The sequence below is a fragment of the Alexandromys fortis genome, unplaced genomic scaffold (assembly GCF_014885135.2).
Source record: "Alexandromys fortis isolate MF-2015 unplaced genomic scaffold, M_Fortis_MF-2015_v1.1 scaffold_3, whole genome shotgun sequence".
NCBI classification, from domain to species: Eukaryota; Metazoa; Chordata; class Mammalia; order Rodentia; family Cricetidae; genus Alexandromys; species Alexandromys fortis.
Window position 1 is genome coordinate 25,772,656 of NW_026067909.1, and position 15,311 is coordinate 25,787,966.

General features: G+C 43.1%; 1 protein-coding gene across 1 annotated transcript in view; it reads left to right on the forward strand.

Annotated features, from left to right (window-relative positions):
• Window positions 1-15,311, forward strand: part of Csmd1 (CUB and Sushi multiple domains 1) — a 1,119,426-nt gene that overhangs the window by 945,966 nt on the left and 158,149 nt on the right. The window contains exons 29-33 of the mRNA XM_050136505.1: window positions 3,030-3,168; window positions 6,332-6,519; window positions 9,966-10,160; window positions 13,309-13,425; window positions 15,008-15,121. Of these exons, the coding sequence (XP_049992462.1) occupies window positions 3,030-3,168; window positions 6,332-6,519; window positions 9,966-10,160; window positions 13,309-13,425; window positions 15,008-15,121 (753 nt within the window). The remainder of the gene's footprint in view (window positions 1-3,029; window positions 3,169-6,331; window positions 6,520-9,965; window positions 10,161-13,308; window positions 13,426-15,007; window positions 15,122-15,311) is intronic.

Below are 15,311 nucleotides of genomic sequence, written 5' to 3' on the forward strand. Positions count from 1 at the left end.
TGTGTGTGTGTGTGTGTGTGTCCGTCTGTCTGTCTGTCTGTCTGTCTGTGTCTGTATGTTATATGTGCATCTCTGTGTTTGTCTTTGCATGGTTTTGTATTTGTGTGTGTTGGGTGTTACATGTATATGCTTGTGTGTTGTGTGTGTAAACATACATATATGTGTGTTATGTGAAGGGTGTGGGAATACACGTGAATATGTGGTTGTGCTCACTGTTGCATGTGTGTACATGTGGAGCCCAGAAATCAGTATCAGGTATCTTCTTTAACCATCTTAGTTTCTGAGACAGAGTCTCTCTGAGTTCAAACTGGAATTCATCAGTTTGACTAGACAAACTGGATAGCAATACCCTGAAATCCACCCATGCCCACCCTCCCACACCATCTCTGGTGTTAACTTGGTTATGGCTATGATCAGCTTTATCCACGGATCCTGGAAGAGTAAATTTGGCTCCTCATCCTTGTACACTGTGTGCCTTACCCATGAGCCTTCTCTTCAGCAATATAGCCTGGTCTTCAGGCTGGGGTCTCCAAACTAGAGCACGCTGAATTTTTATAATCAGAATAGTGTGCTCTGTCCCTCAAAGCCCTCAAGTTTCACTTTGTTTAGTCTTTTTTTTTTCTTGGGGTCCAAATTCTACAGTGCTCTAAAAAGCGTCCATTTATCTTCTATCTGCACACATGATTTGATGACCAGAGATGGCCCCGACCCGCAGGGCAGGATGACTGGTTAAAGACTCCCTGGATGGTGTGAACGCTTCAGGGTTGTGTGCAGGAATGCTGGCTGTCTCGTTAGAGGGGTTGCGCATGAGCTGAGTGGGAGCTGACCTGTGCGAATAGGCTTGTGACACAGATGGGTCTGAGCATGCTTTTGTGGACCCAAAGTCCAGGCAGAGCTGCTAGAGCCTCTGAACTACATCTTCTGAACTCGAATTCCGGCGAAAAGGTTTTATGAGCTCTCTAATTAAAGCCTAATGAAGCGCAGATGAAGGATTCCAGAACCAGAAAGGATGGTGCTACTTAACACCACACAGCTTAACAGCTTCATTTGGTGGAGCTCCGGGGACCAGCAGGAAGGACCTGATTCCCCTGTGTTTCCGACAAGTCAATATTTGAGTCACACTCTGAGCAGCCCTCTGTGACAGTGCCCCAAATCTGTCCCAGTTCCTCCCCCAAGTCCTCGGTAGAATTAGAATCTGCCTGGCTTTCAGGCACCTCTAGCTCCACACTGCTATATCAGCATGGCAGCCCTCTCGGGTCTACTTCTTATCCCAGACGCTGTAAGCATCCGTCATGATGGGTGATGTGGGAACAGCTTTCAATGAGGGCAACACAGGGACCACATGATGATGACTTCATGCCAACAGATACAGGCCTTCATCATCTGTCACACGTCTCGTGTAACTTGAGTGCACTCTCATGGTATTCAGAGTGGCATTGGTCAAACTGAGTTTATTGTGAAACCCGATGATTTCATTGTATTTCATGTTTTGCAAAATTGGATTTTCAGGAATGATCAGTGACTTAACCATTACTTAATAGCTTAATGACCTAATCATGACTGAAAACTGTGGACTACTTTCTTCCACCCTCTTTAATCTTATTTATTTGAAGCAAATCTTTATTTGTAAAGGGGGGAAAGGGATGACCAATTAAGGTATTTTATTAGTTATTTATTCGCAAATATGCATATTTATTTATATTGTCAATGATATGAAATGTATATAATTTAAGAGGAATGCTGTAATTTAATTAAAATGATATTTTGAAACAACTTGGTCACAAGCCCCAGAATTTGCCCAAAGAACCATGGAATCTCTGACACATCAGCACCCTAAATACGTGACCTCACATAACTGCAGTGTTTGAACAATGCCCATGTGGTAAAGATCTAACAGAAATTGTATTTAATACTTAGAACAGTACTAAATATCTTCAGATTCTAGGAACCAAAATTATCCCACCTGATCGCAATGCTAAGCCATGTGGTCAATAGCCACCTGGAGTATATGTGAACGCAGGCAAGTCACAGCTAGTGGCTGCGAGGCTCACTCGATCCTTGCCATACAGAGTTTTAACAGTAATATCAAAGCGCTGTGATCATGCCCTCTCTCTAGGAGCAAGGGTTGCAACTCATTCCTCATCATGAGCCTTCCCTAAATATCCTATAAATAATCAGTGTTTGCTTTGTTGTTTTGATCCAGTGGGGAGAGAATCCCAGCCCCAAACTGTGTGGCCTTAAACTGTGATGTAACTACTCATCAAACAGTTGGTCCTTGAGTGCTTATGATGAACTGTCCTGGAAGTTAGACGCTAAGAAAGTTGGGCGGGTTGATCATTATGTCACCAAAAGCCTGTGTTCTAGAGGGTTCCCTGACTCATGTAAACCAATGAGCAGTGGCGGCAACATCATTGGGATCAAACTAACATTCAAGAAGGGTTTTATATCAAATTTTGAGTATAAGTACATGCGTGCATGTGTAGAGGGTGTGAGGGTTAAGCAGACTGTTCAATTTATTAGAATAAAATTTAAGTAATTAAAAGACATTTTATTTGCCATTTATAATCATGTGAAGCATAGCTGGGGGTGTAGGCTCACACCTGTAATCCTTACACGTGAGAGGCATGAGGATCACCATGGTTTCAAGGCCACCCTGACCTACAGTGTGAGTTCCAGGACAGCCTGGGCTATAGAACCTGCCTGAAAAGTAGATGGATAGGTAGGTAGGTAGGTAGGTAGGTAGGTAGGTAGGTAGGTAGGTAGGTAGATAGATAGATAGATAGATGGATGAATGTTTAAGAATTCTCTCTAAAAACAGGAAGAAGTATATATAGTCTAAAATCCTCAAGGATCACAAGGAAATGGTACAGATTTTGTGGGCTTTAATAACTTGTCCTAACATTTGGGGGTGAACTGTTTTAGATATCCATGCGGACAGTTGTTCCTTTTTAGAAAGAATTACTTGCCTGTGTTCAGCATTCTGGATCTCTGCTCTAACTGTCCCCCCCTGTGACTTTGTTCTGTGACAGCGGCTTGCGGTGGGAATCTGACGGGCCCGGCAGGAGTGATTTTATCCCCTAACTACCCACAGCCGTACCCTCCTGGGAAGGAGTGTGACTGGAGAATTAAGGTGAACCCGGACTTTGTCATTGCCTTGATATTCAAAAGGTGCGTCTGGTGCAGACTACCGCTCTTTGGTAGGATTTTAATGCCGAGTTCAACTTTCCGTGGGGTGAGCCAGCCAGCAGCTCAGTGTCTAGCAGCTACCCCGTCAGAGGCAGGGTGGCAGGAGCGGAGCTACTTTTCCTTGACGGGCAGTGCTCTGCATGTAAGACATGCATGGGTTTCTCTCACACGCTGCTCGTCTGGCCCATGGTGTGTTCTATACATCAATGCTTCACTTGCAGAATATTCAAGCCAGTGAAAACCACGCTGTGGGGATGCTTGAGGGAATGCCTCCTCGATGTCCCCCGTTTGTTGCAGTCAGGGAAGCCCAATTTCTTTCCATGTCTGACAGTTTCAGGCAGTGCTCTTACCATTGTTAAAACTGTTGAGATGAAGCGGACATAAAAACAGAAGATTCCCCAGACTTTGCCTGCTCGCTCTAAGGTTTGAATTCTAGACATCAGTGTCTAAGAAACGGACACTCACTCCTGTCCCACTAGATGATAAAAGTTCAGAGCCATAAAGATTTACTAAAATCAACTCCACTGTGGTTACTGCTTAAATGTGGACTGTCCTCTACCTACCCGGGTCTGAACCCTTGAACACAGCTGATGGTGCTGTTTGGAATCTTTTATATACAGGGCCTTATTCGTTGGCATCTAGTCATATAGGTGGGGCTTGGTGGTTACAGGAGAGTCCTGCTTCCAGCTAGGCTGGCCCTGAGCCACCAAAATATCAACAAGCCAGGCCATAACCTCTGGCCTCCATGGATGGATCCTTAGGCAGCCATGCCTTCCCCACCATTATAAAAATAGTCACTGAACAATGAGCCAAAATAAATCATTTTTTTCTTTGGATTGCTTCTGTCAGGCAATTGTTCTTAGTGAGGAAAAATGGCTTATACAATAACATATATTACATTATACCATATATGCTATGTGGTTATTAAATTTTAGTGACTATTGAGATCTTATCCAATAATATGCGTTGATTGTTTAAAAAAATAAATGAAGGAGATGTTCTGGAAGATAAATGGTTAAGTTGTCTTGCTAGCTAGCCTCTTAACCCATCAGGGCAAAGAGACTAGAAATTATTTCTCTGCCAGGGGGCAGGCTTCCTTGCCTCAGATTTTTTGAGCCTACACTCAGCCCCCAGGCATGTGAGCCTCTCTCACCATCCCTGATTCACGGTAACTCATGGGGCTGAGACTCTGGATGTCAGTCCGTTAACAGGGTACTTTCTCCTGAAGGAACTTCTACTGATGGTCAAAAGAACAAACACTTTCAGGACACGTGGTGAGCACACAGAATGGGTGAGTCTGCTCTGGCAGACACAGCTGTGTGATTGTTCACCGCATTTGGTGACCTCCCTTAAAATCTGCATGGCCATCTGATTCCTGGAGCTCAAGAGGGATACAAGCAGAGCCCCGTTACTCAGTCTCAAAGCTACCAAGGAAGAGTTCATTTGATAACAAATAAGGGCATTTATCTAAGGAAGGTTCCTTGCACTGTTTTTGCACACCTCTCTAAAAGATGGACAGCACAGATAATCCCCAAGTATCTCCAACTCTTTGGTTCTCTGAACCATTTGCTTGTTCCCTGTCTGTTTAGCTCCATATTCTGGTAGCTTCTCTGAGCTGGAAAGTCTGTGTGCTTAGATGAGAATCATCTGTGTCTGTCATCCCAGAATCCATGTGGCATGAGGGAAGTAGGCAGAATCCTGTGTAGGGAAAGGATGCCCCAGCAGGAGGAATCTAAGATGCTCTTCTGAGGCCTCTGTATGCGGACAGCAACCCCAGTCTTCAGAGAACCGTTAGAGTCTGGCAACACACAGGACTCTCTCAGAAGATTGAATTCTGATGTGCTCTTGTCGTGAAGATGAGAGTCTAAAAGAGAAATTGGAGAAGAGCATTCTAGAACCACAGCGAGTGTGTGCTGGTGTTGGTGATGGGGGGAAGAATGGTTATTATTGTCCCTCTGGACTGTATAGTCATGTCCATTCACAGGAACTCAAACCCACTGCACAGACTGAATTAGATCTGGGAAGTTACTAAGATTTAGAGGTATATCATGATATGTTAAGTATAAATAAGCTCTATTATTACAAAGGGAGTTGAAATTAATTGTAAATTAAACATCAGGGTTCTATGCCAAAACTATTGTATACTTTAAAAATGTTCAGCACAGAATGTGTTTTTATTTTCTTTCCTGTGTCTGATTGTATTTCAGTGTTCAGTTGGTAATTATGGTCGTAATCAGCCTTGCTAGACAGTGGAGATGGCACAGGACCAGGTTTTAGAATTATCCATGAAAATGACCATGACTAAAATTATTCTTCCAATAAAATCCCACATGACTTTGCGATTCTGCCAACTCCCTGGGCTTGGGAAGCTCCACTCTTCTCCATCCTGTCTAATGCAATAAGATTCAGGTTTCCAAATTATGAATTTGCAAACAGATTTGTTTAAGATAACAGTGATGTCATTGTGCCTCTCGGTAACAGATAACTCAAATCATGGAGTAGATGTTGATATTAAGAAAGAAAATAAAGAGGGAGAGAGAAGCACAGAAATTGGGAAGGAGGAAGAGAATGAAAGAATAAGAGAAAGATTACTTGGAATATTCAGTGTGGTACATGATAAGAAATATTTGTGCTCTGCTCCTGCAGGAACCATAAACATTGGCTCACTTACCTAAGGAAACAAAGATAATTATAGTTTTCAGTGGAAACATAGAGCAGTGAGAAGTTTTTGATTTTTAACTTTTATAATATATAGCAGTGCAAAGTACACACATTTTAAATCTCAAAACATTCACCTAGTAATCAAGATTCAGTGGAAATCTATTTCTTTTGAGTCTGGTCTCTTCCAAGTTGCCCTTCTTTAGCAGTGAAGGGGTGCTACACCAATATGACTATATTTTTTTTAGCTCCATTCAAAATTGTCTACTATTGGGTATGTTAGCCATTATGCAAAACACTGATGGTGCTTATTACAAATGATACTTCCAATTTAGCATGGTAATTGGTTTGTGTTTGATTTTGATAATAGTGATAATCAAAATTATCATGTAAAAGAAAACTAAAGTGTGATGTGCCCCAAAATGTTTGCTTGGAGACACGAGGTGGGCTTGTACTGGGGATGCAGGTGACACGGTCCTTCTTGTAGTTTTAGCATGGAACCAAGCTATGACTTCCTGCACATCTACGAAGGGGAGGACTCCAACAGCCCTCTGATTGGAAGCTTCCAGGGCTCGCAAGCGCCGGAGAGGATTGAGAGCAGTGGCAACAGCCTCTTCCTGGCCTTCAGGAGCGATGCTTCGGTTGGCCTGTCAGGGTTTGCCATTGAATTTAAAGGTATGTGCTGAGATGGATTTGTGGGAAATTTAAGTCGTGTCAGGGGCTACTTCTGATGTCAGTTACCACTTCACGAGATTTGTGTCTCAAATGTATGTGTTCCTAACCTGCCTGTGTAGATGTGGTGTGTGTGTGTGTGTGTGTGTGATCTTTTTGAAGAAGAGAACCCCACCTGTCGTGTTTTTAGAAACTTACTCTATCTCTGATGGAAAAGGATATAAAAATAGCAGGGAAATGTTTTTCCAGGTGCATTGTCTCCAGAAGATAGATTATGGCATTTGCAATAACTAGTTTGATGACATTTAAGAATCATTTTGATATGTGTTAGCATTTTCTGATTTCTCTCCTTAGATTTACATTCACTGAGATTGCATTGCCTCAGTCTTTCCCACTAGGACACTATCCATCACCCCCAGGTCTTCCTCACCCATGGGCTCATACTTGGCCAGACGCTCTGACCCAAGCAGATATTCATGTCTCTGAAGCTCAGATCCACAGCCCACAGGTGGTTTGTGATCTATCAAATCCAAGGAAAACAGAAAAAGCTGCGTACAACGCCACTCTAACCCGAGCACTTTGATGCAGAGTCGATGAAAACAAATTCCACAACATGAATTCCTTTGTGACTGAAGGAAGAGTGAGATTAAGACACAGCAATAATTAGACACAACTATTAGCCCGATGCCATCAATCATAATGAGGATTCGGGTAAAAATAAGAAACAAAATCTGGAGTGAAAATTATAAAGTAAAATGAACCTTCTGTCGTAGTCACAATTTTAATGGATTTGTATCGCTTTATAGGGCTCTAAAATAAAAATAAAGCAGTTGATCCTATGCCTTGGGGGTAGAAAAAGCTGTGTTTGGGAGTGATGAGAATGGCCCTTATGCATGTGCACCTCGTCTGATAGCACAAAGCCTTCTCCTAGTACACCATAGCTGCAGCCCAAGCAGCTACTCAAGCCAGAGTCCTCTAAAACCAAGGTATATAAAGTTCCAGTAGCCAGAGGTGAGGACAGCCTCTTCATTGGGTCCACTGTTTCCAGTATTTGTAGTTCCTAATGTTTGGAACATTTTCTGGAAGAGTCAGTGGGAAAGACTCACCCGAAGCTAACACAATTGGTGTCACCACACTGTCAAGGGCAAGAGATCTCAGGATGGGTGCAACAGACTGCAGGGATAGATTTGATGGGCCAGGAGGGGTCCCAGGGCAGCCCCCCAGAGGCCCTACATGTACCACTCATTTGTTCGACAAAGCAGGAATTTACAAAGGTCTTCCTAAGTGGAGTGGACAGGAACAACAGGAAAATACACACCGGTATGAAGTCATCTAATTAGAAAGCATAGCAAAATGTAAGCGGAAAGGGACTGTGATTTATCACTGCGCACTCAGAACTGACAATCGGTAAATAGAGCCACAAGATTCGATGCAGGTGTACGAAGGCAAACCAGCCACCCAACTCTCAATCAGTGGCGTGATATAGAGAGCTGTGTAAGCCATGTCTTACCAAGCCACACGCGGGTCTGAACGAGATTTCTAACAAAAGAGAATCAGAAAGAAGGTGAGGCCGTGGGTCTACATTGATTGACAGAACAGGAAAGGTTCCCTTTTGAATGAGGCAGGGTTGATGCCTACACACAAGCTGTGCTCACCCGAATGCTGAATGACTGCGGGAACAATGAAATGGGGTGACTTTGGTATGCATGAGCAAACAAAGAATGAAAATTAGGAAGGTTTTTTTGGTTGTTGTTCTTTATTTGCTTAAATGCTTAGTGATCTACATAGGATTCAGAGCTGCTATAAAGACTTATGAGAATATCATCTTCCATTTGGAATATATGGATATGTTTTCAAGGAGGCAAGTAGAGACACTTGTCGGTTGACAGGGGTGTCTGTCCCGCCCAGTCCTACATTTGTCCCAAATAAACACACCGAGGTCTACATTAAATAGAAACTGATTGGCCACATGGCTCGATACCTTATTCAGCAAGGCAGTCACATTTGCTTCCTCTGCGTCTGGGTCACGACTGGAGACTGAGCTTCCCTCTTCCCAGAATTCTCCTTTCCTCACACACTGACCATGATCAGGAAGACACAAAAAGTAACATCATCAACCTTGGTCCCAGACCAAAAGCCCAAACAATGGAATTCAGGATTGTACTTGTGCATCCCAATGCTCCTTGCATGTGTGATTGACACTACGTTTTCTGTAGAAGATAAAATAATTGGCATTTATCAACTTTTCATGGAGGCAGAGTTTTCAAACCAAAAGGAAAAGAGCTTCTATTTGCTTTTGAAGTTATCCCAGAGCCTGAACCAATCCTAATAACCTCATTATGCCCCATCCTGACACCACCAAAGAGACGGCCGTAACATTGAGCTGAATAGTGTCCTCCACCTTCTGGAACACCCACTGGGAAGTCCGCTCCGCAGACCTCACCCACACTAGGCACTCTTGTGGAGACGAAGAAGAAAGATATGCTTACTAAATAAAGCATGAATCAAACTATAATTTCACAGAACACATAGTTGTAGACAGATATTCATTGATTTATTGATGTTTTGAGTGACCTGTTGAAGCAGAAAGTGGAAACTATCACATAGCAACAAACTCTGAGTGTCCATACAGAACGTACAGGACACCAATGCTGGGCCTTGTGGTCCATGACTACAGGGTTAGTGCTCACACATGTGTCCTTGGGAGTGCCCTGTCTGGATCTGAACCCCAATTGTCAGCTCTGCGTTGCAGAAGGATGGTAACAACTGGCACGGGGCACACCCTCAGTGAGTCTCGGCAGTTTCTGCAATTAGGATGAAATTATGGGGCAACTGTCACACACCAGATGTCATCTTTGATAGCTGTCACTTAGATGTCATTTTCCTGCTAAGCTTGACAGTCTTAAGTGTACGTTATCAGCCCCAGGAACCATAATCCAGAGCGCTTCGTGAGTTTCTGACTTGAGTCTGTCGGCATCGCCACGAGAAGGAGCACTTGACTTTCAGAGTCTCTGCAGTTTTCCTTTCGTAAAACCAAATCATCAGTCCTCAAAAGTGTGTGACAAGTTCAGGTTGGGGTGGGTCAGGGACAAGTTGGAAAATGAGCCTCAAATCTTCCTCAATCGGCTTTAAAATGCACACCCATTTTAGGCCCCCAGCAGCTTATAAGCTGCACATCCCACAAACACCCTGTCTTTGCTTACGTGAATATAATTTTATATCACTCTAATAAAAAAATTGTTTTTAAGAGAGTAAATATCATTTGTTTATTGGAAGCGAATGCCCTGCTGTGACCTCTAAGCTAACACAGTCATTAGCTGATGAGTGTGTTTCTAAGCAGTTTTTCCCATGGTGGACGCTGTGCTGGATCCTGAATGGAGTAAGCAAAGAAACAAAGGGAATGACTACTCAGAGATGCCGTCATGGCACACGTGTTCTTTCTTCTCCAGAGAAGCCCCGTGAAGCTTGCTTCGATCCTGGGAACATAATGAATGGGACGAGAATTGGAACTGACTTTAAGCTGGGCTCCACAGTTACCTATCAGTGTGACTCTGGCTACAAGATTGTGGACCCTTCATCCATTGAGTGTGTGACAGGAGCTGATGGGAAACCCTCTTGGGACCGGGCGCTGCCTGCCTGTCAAGGTACATCTGACTCAGCTTCACACCTTCCTTCTTTGTAGTAATTTACTTAAAATACAGTCTAACAGTCCAGGCTATAATCCCCAGCCAAAGTGGGGGCCACTCACTCAGGAAGTTACTGCTGAGTCCCTAGGACAGTCCTTAGTCACTTAGCTGTTCTCACTGTAAATGAACAAGGTGATGTTTTTATTTTACTGAGGTGACTAGAAAAATTTGTGTCTGTTTTGTTTACTTTTTTATCCAATCCAAAGGAAGTACATGGTAACATTCTCCAGAAACTTCTCAATAAGAAGTTGAATACATATGGCAGATAAAATAGATGATAAGAAGGTAGATAGATAGGCAGATAGATAGATAGATAGATAGATAGATAGATAGATAGATAGATAGATAGATAGATAGATAGACAGACAGACAGACAGACAGACAGACAGACAGACAGACAGCTATATTAGACAGGTAGGCGGGTGGATGAACAGACAGCTAGATTGGTAGATAGGTGATATAGTTAGATGATAAATAGAAATGGACTATTTGCAAAAAGAGCTGTTTGGATTTCATACGACTGAGCTAAAATAAAATTGGTTTCTATTCCTTATGCTTCTTTTTAGAACTGTGGTTCATAAGCTTTTGAGAAAGCAAACCTTTTTCTGAAATAGGCAGGTTGAATTGGCACAGCCAAGGTGGAAATGACAATCACCTGTCTACGCCGATGGCCAGACTCACAGTATCTCACCGGAAACCTCCACTCTGGGATTAGTTACCCATAAACAGCCTCTATCCAAAAGGAGAATTAATGTTTCCATTTGCAAACTGTAAAATACTTGTTTCAGTTGGGGCTTCTATTTTTTGTACGAAAACACCAGGATCAAGAGCTGCTTGGAGAGGAAATGGTTAATTTCAGCTTAAAGCTCTCAGGTCCCACTCCATCCTCGAGGGAAGTCAGGGCAGAGACCTGGAAGCAGAGCTGAAGCCAAGGGCATGGAGGAACTCTGCACACCAGCTCGGTCTGTTTGTTATCCAACGAGGACCGTGTTCCCAGAGATGACAGTGCCGGAAGGTGACCTGGACCCGCCCACATCAACCTTCCGTCAAGCAATACACCACAGGCTTTCCCACAGCCCCAGCTGAGGGAGGCATTTTTTTTTTTCAATCGAAGTTTCCTTTACCCAAATGAATCTGGCTTGTATTAAGTGGCCAGCACTGTAGCCATGGTAGCTATTTTGGGACAATAAAAATACCATGAAATAAAGTATCAGAACTAATGAAATGGTTTGTTGAAGTTAGTTAAGCCTTTCCTGGTGGGCTGTCAGCTCTGTGAGCTATTGTCCTGTGGGAAGAGGTGAGCCTGCCAAGTCACGCAACGCAGGACTGGGGACGTCTCCTGACTGTCATTAGCTCTCCCAACAAACCAGTAACAAGAGCCGTCCCATTTCCATTACCACATTCCACAGAGTTTATTAATCATGGCGAATGTCCTGTTTGTCCATTAGGACTAACTGTGCTAATTAGCATTGAACAGATTAAACATGCTATCTTTATTTCTTTTTTTTTAACCACTTGAAAATTGCCATATAAAGAATAAATGAACTGTAATAATGTAGTGGATGGGAAAGAGGCCAGGAGGAAGGAAGGGGGGAGAAAGAAAGGGAGGGAGGGGATTCCAATCAAAGTACCAAGTATGATATGGGCATGCAGTGAAACTCCTTAACTTATAAGTATGAGCCGATATTTATATAAAAAGAAGAAAGGATCTTAGCAAGAAACCAAACTTTCTCACATCCTAGAAGTAATTGTGAGTTCAGGTCAGTGAAGGTGTCCCTAAGATAAAGAGCCATCAAATGGTACAGGAAAGGGCCCGGGGTTTATGGGAAGCTCAACTTGGTGCCTTGGTCCCCAGTCTCGCAGCATAGCTGAAAGGAAGAGCAGGTGCCAGCCCCTCCTGATATCACAAAAAGATGCCAGTGTTGGCGACTTAACTCACAACCTGAACAAGGAACTGGGCCTCAATTGGATGCTGGTGTCTTGATGCCCGAATAGAGCATTGACCACATGAACTAAAAGGTTTTCTGGTTTACCCAGAAAAGGAACAACAAAGTTAGTAAGATTATCAGGAGGAGGAAAAGGTCGATATAATCTCACAGTGTACACACACCCACATGCATATATACACATGTACACACATATACTCATGCATACACACACACAAATGCACATATACACACATTCACATACACACATCTATATAGACTCACATACACTTGTATATACACACAAACATACGTATACACATGTGCATACACACATGCACATGTATATATATTCCTAGGCATGCATATAACTATACATACATATATACAAACATATAATCACACAAATATCTGTAAACAAATACACATGCATATATACATAAGACATGCATGTATAAAATCCAAACATATACACGTATATACACATGTACACACACAGGCATATACACCATACACATAAATACACTCATAGACACATACATTCACATATACACACATATAAAATGCATGAACATATAAACATGAATGTCCACACAGATATATACACACATACATGCACATACACACATGCCCAAACAACCCATGGTAAATTCACTTTCTCTCCCCTCTTACCTCTTCCCTCACTTTCTAGTGACACTCCTTTAATCTTATCTTGAACTCATGTAAGACAGCCACAGAAAGGTATCCATGAAAGATTAAAACAAACAAAACTTTAAAAAGGCAAAGATCACTTATTTATGTGCTAAAAATTGACGGGTTCTTCCTATCTCTTAGATCAGTCTGATGACTGCTATCAACTAGTTGATCCTGGGAGCTTATCCTTTATCCAGTTACTTATTATTTTCAGCATAGTGGTATAGCTATTTCATTATTATTTGAAAATTCCTCAGACAGGCCTTGATAATAATGTCAATCTCTGGTCAAGTCGAAAGCTTTTACTCCTGATGTGGGTCTTTGCTTGGTGTTCCCATGACCCTCGTTGACAGTGCAGGGTCAGCTGTTGACATGGGTTCCAAGATGAGCAGGCTGAGCATACTTGGATCTGTCTACAGGGCTCACCTAACCCTGCAGCCACACCCTCACACACGCAGCTCACATTTCTCCTCTGGCTTTGTTTGCAGCACCCTGTGGAGGCCAGTACGCGGGATCCGAGGGGGTCGTGTTGTCCCCAAACTACCCTCACAACTACACAGCTGGTCAGATATGCATCTACTCCATCACGGTGCCCAAGGAATTCGGTGAGAAATCGCTATTGCTTTAATTCACTGCCACACGCTTTAGAGCTAATCTGTCTGTTGTTTGGTAAAAGCAGGACAAAATGATACAAAAGAAGCGCTGTTCACTGAAGTACCAGATTTTCTAAGCCCACCCCCACAGTGTCCCCTGATGCTCTTCTACCAGTGGGGTGTCATGTGTTCACATGTCCCTCAAAGGAGGCAGTGGCATCTCAACCACTAACGTGGCCCCCTTCCATGCTGTGTCCAGAAATGGCTTTAGAGTCATTTGTTTGTACATGTTGGGCGGGAAGCAAAGGCACACACAGGTCAAAAGCCTGAGTCACACCTCTGCACAGCTGGCTGGTGATATAGTCACCCTTGAGACTTTGAGATATATAGGCAGAGGGGTCCTGGGTGTCTTGTACTTGCTCCTGACTGGAAAAATGAATAGATATTGTGCGGTTCTTTACTGAAGAAAGCCAGATAATAATGTTTACAGTCTTACAAGCTATTTCCATCTTCCTCAATGGTAAACCAAAGAAAGAAAGAAAGAAAGAAAGAAAGAAAGGAAGGAAGGAAGGAAGGAAGGAAGGAAGGAAGGAAGGAAGGAAGGAAGGAAGGAAGGAAAAGAAATCTAGAAGCCACCATTTTCCCTTACATTAAAATCAACAGTCACATATTCAGAAATGGAGTATATAAATTTTAATGTGAGCATGTATTCGAGATGAAATATTTTTAAAGGCTTCTATTATTTTAAGTTTGTGAGCATGCGTATTTGAGCCACTTCAGTTCGAGTGATCTTACACCTCTGGCCCCCACAAGCACCTTCACTCAAGTGCCTGTACCCACACCCAGATACATATTTAAAAAATAAAAATCAATCTTAAAAAATATAGGTCATTGTAGGTCCTGAGTTTCTGTCTTTGCATCCAAAAGGAGCCCGGACCTCCCCTCATTTGAGCTAAGTCTGGTCCAGAACTGGCTGGATCCTCCCTTCTGAGTGTAGTGCCTGTGTTCAGCTCCTGAAGCTGCAACTGCCTGACCTTCCCAGCTGCTCCCCACTTCCAAGTACAGCCACAAGGTCATCTTCACAATGCTGCTACCTGGGTGTGCTGAGAGAATTTCCTTGTTTCCCCCTTTCACACCCAGACACGAGGTGTGAACCCTGCTTTTTAAACACTCTAATAATCTCCTCCTGGAGGCATCCATCCCTGAGGTGGGTTTGCAATACACCTGGCTGAGGTTGACAGTTCCGTGGCTTTGTTCTTTCAGCAGATGAGTTGGGTCTGTCTGCTCACCTGGGTAGAGAGACCACTGCTTAGTTTGTGACTGTGTGTCACATGTGTGCAGTTCCTGCAGGGGCCAGAAGAGTCCTGGACCTGGAGTTAGGGACGGTGGAGTCACCATGTGGGTGCCGGGAATCAAACCCCTGTCCTCTGCAAGAACAAGTGTTCTTAACCACTGAGCCATCTCTCCAGCTCCCATGAGTGCTTATTTTTCTAAGATTCCTGAACTAACAATCCTCTAGAGGGACCGTGAATGTGTGAACAAATTCTCCTTTGCTCTTAAGAAGACTATGGCCCACCCTCTCTTCTTTTTCTAGTGGTATTTGGACAGTTTGCCTACTTCCAGACTGCGCTGAACGACTTGGCTGAGCTGTTTGATGGAACCCACCCACAGGCCAGGCTTCTAAGCTCTCTCTCTGGGTCCCATTCAGGTAAAACTTTCAAACTATACAGCTACGGTGATTGTTTTAAATTCCTGTCCCCCATTATGATGAATAGGAAATGCAATCATCTTTGAATCTATAGGTCTGTAGATTTCAGGTTTATCATTTTACTTACTAACATTGTGGGGGAAATTCCATTCACCTCAAATGTGATATTCAGAAAAAGGAAGGAAACTGA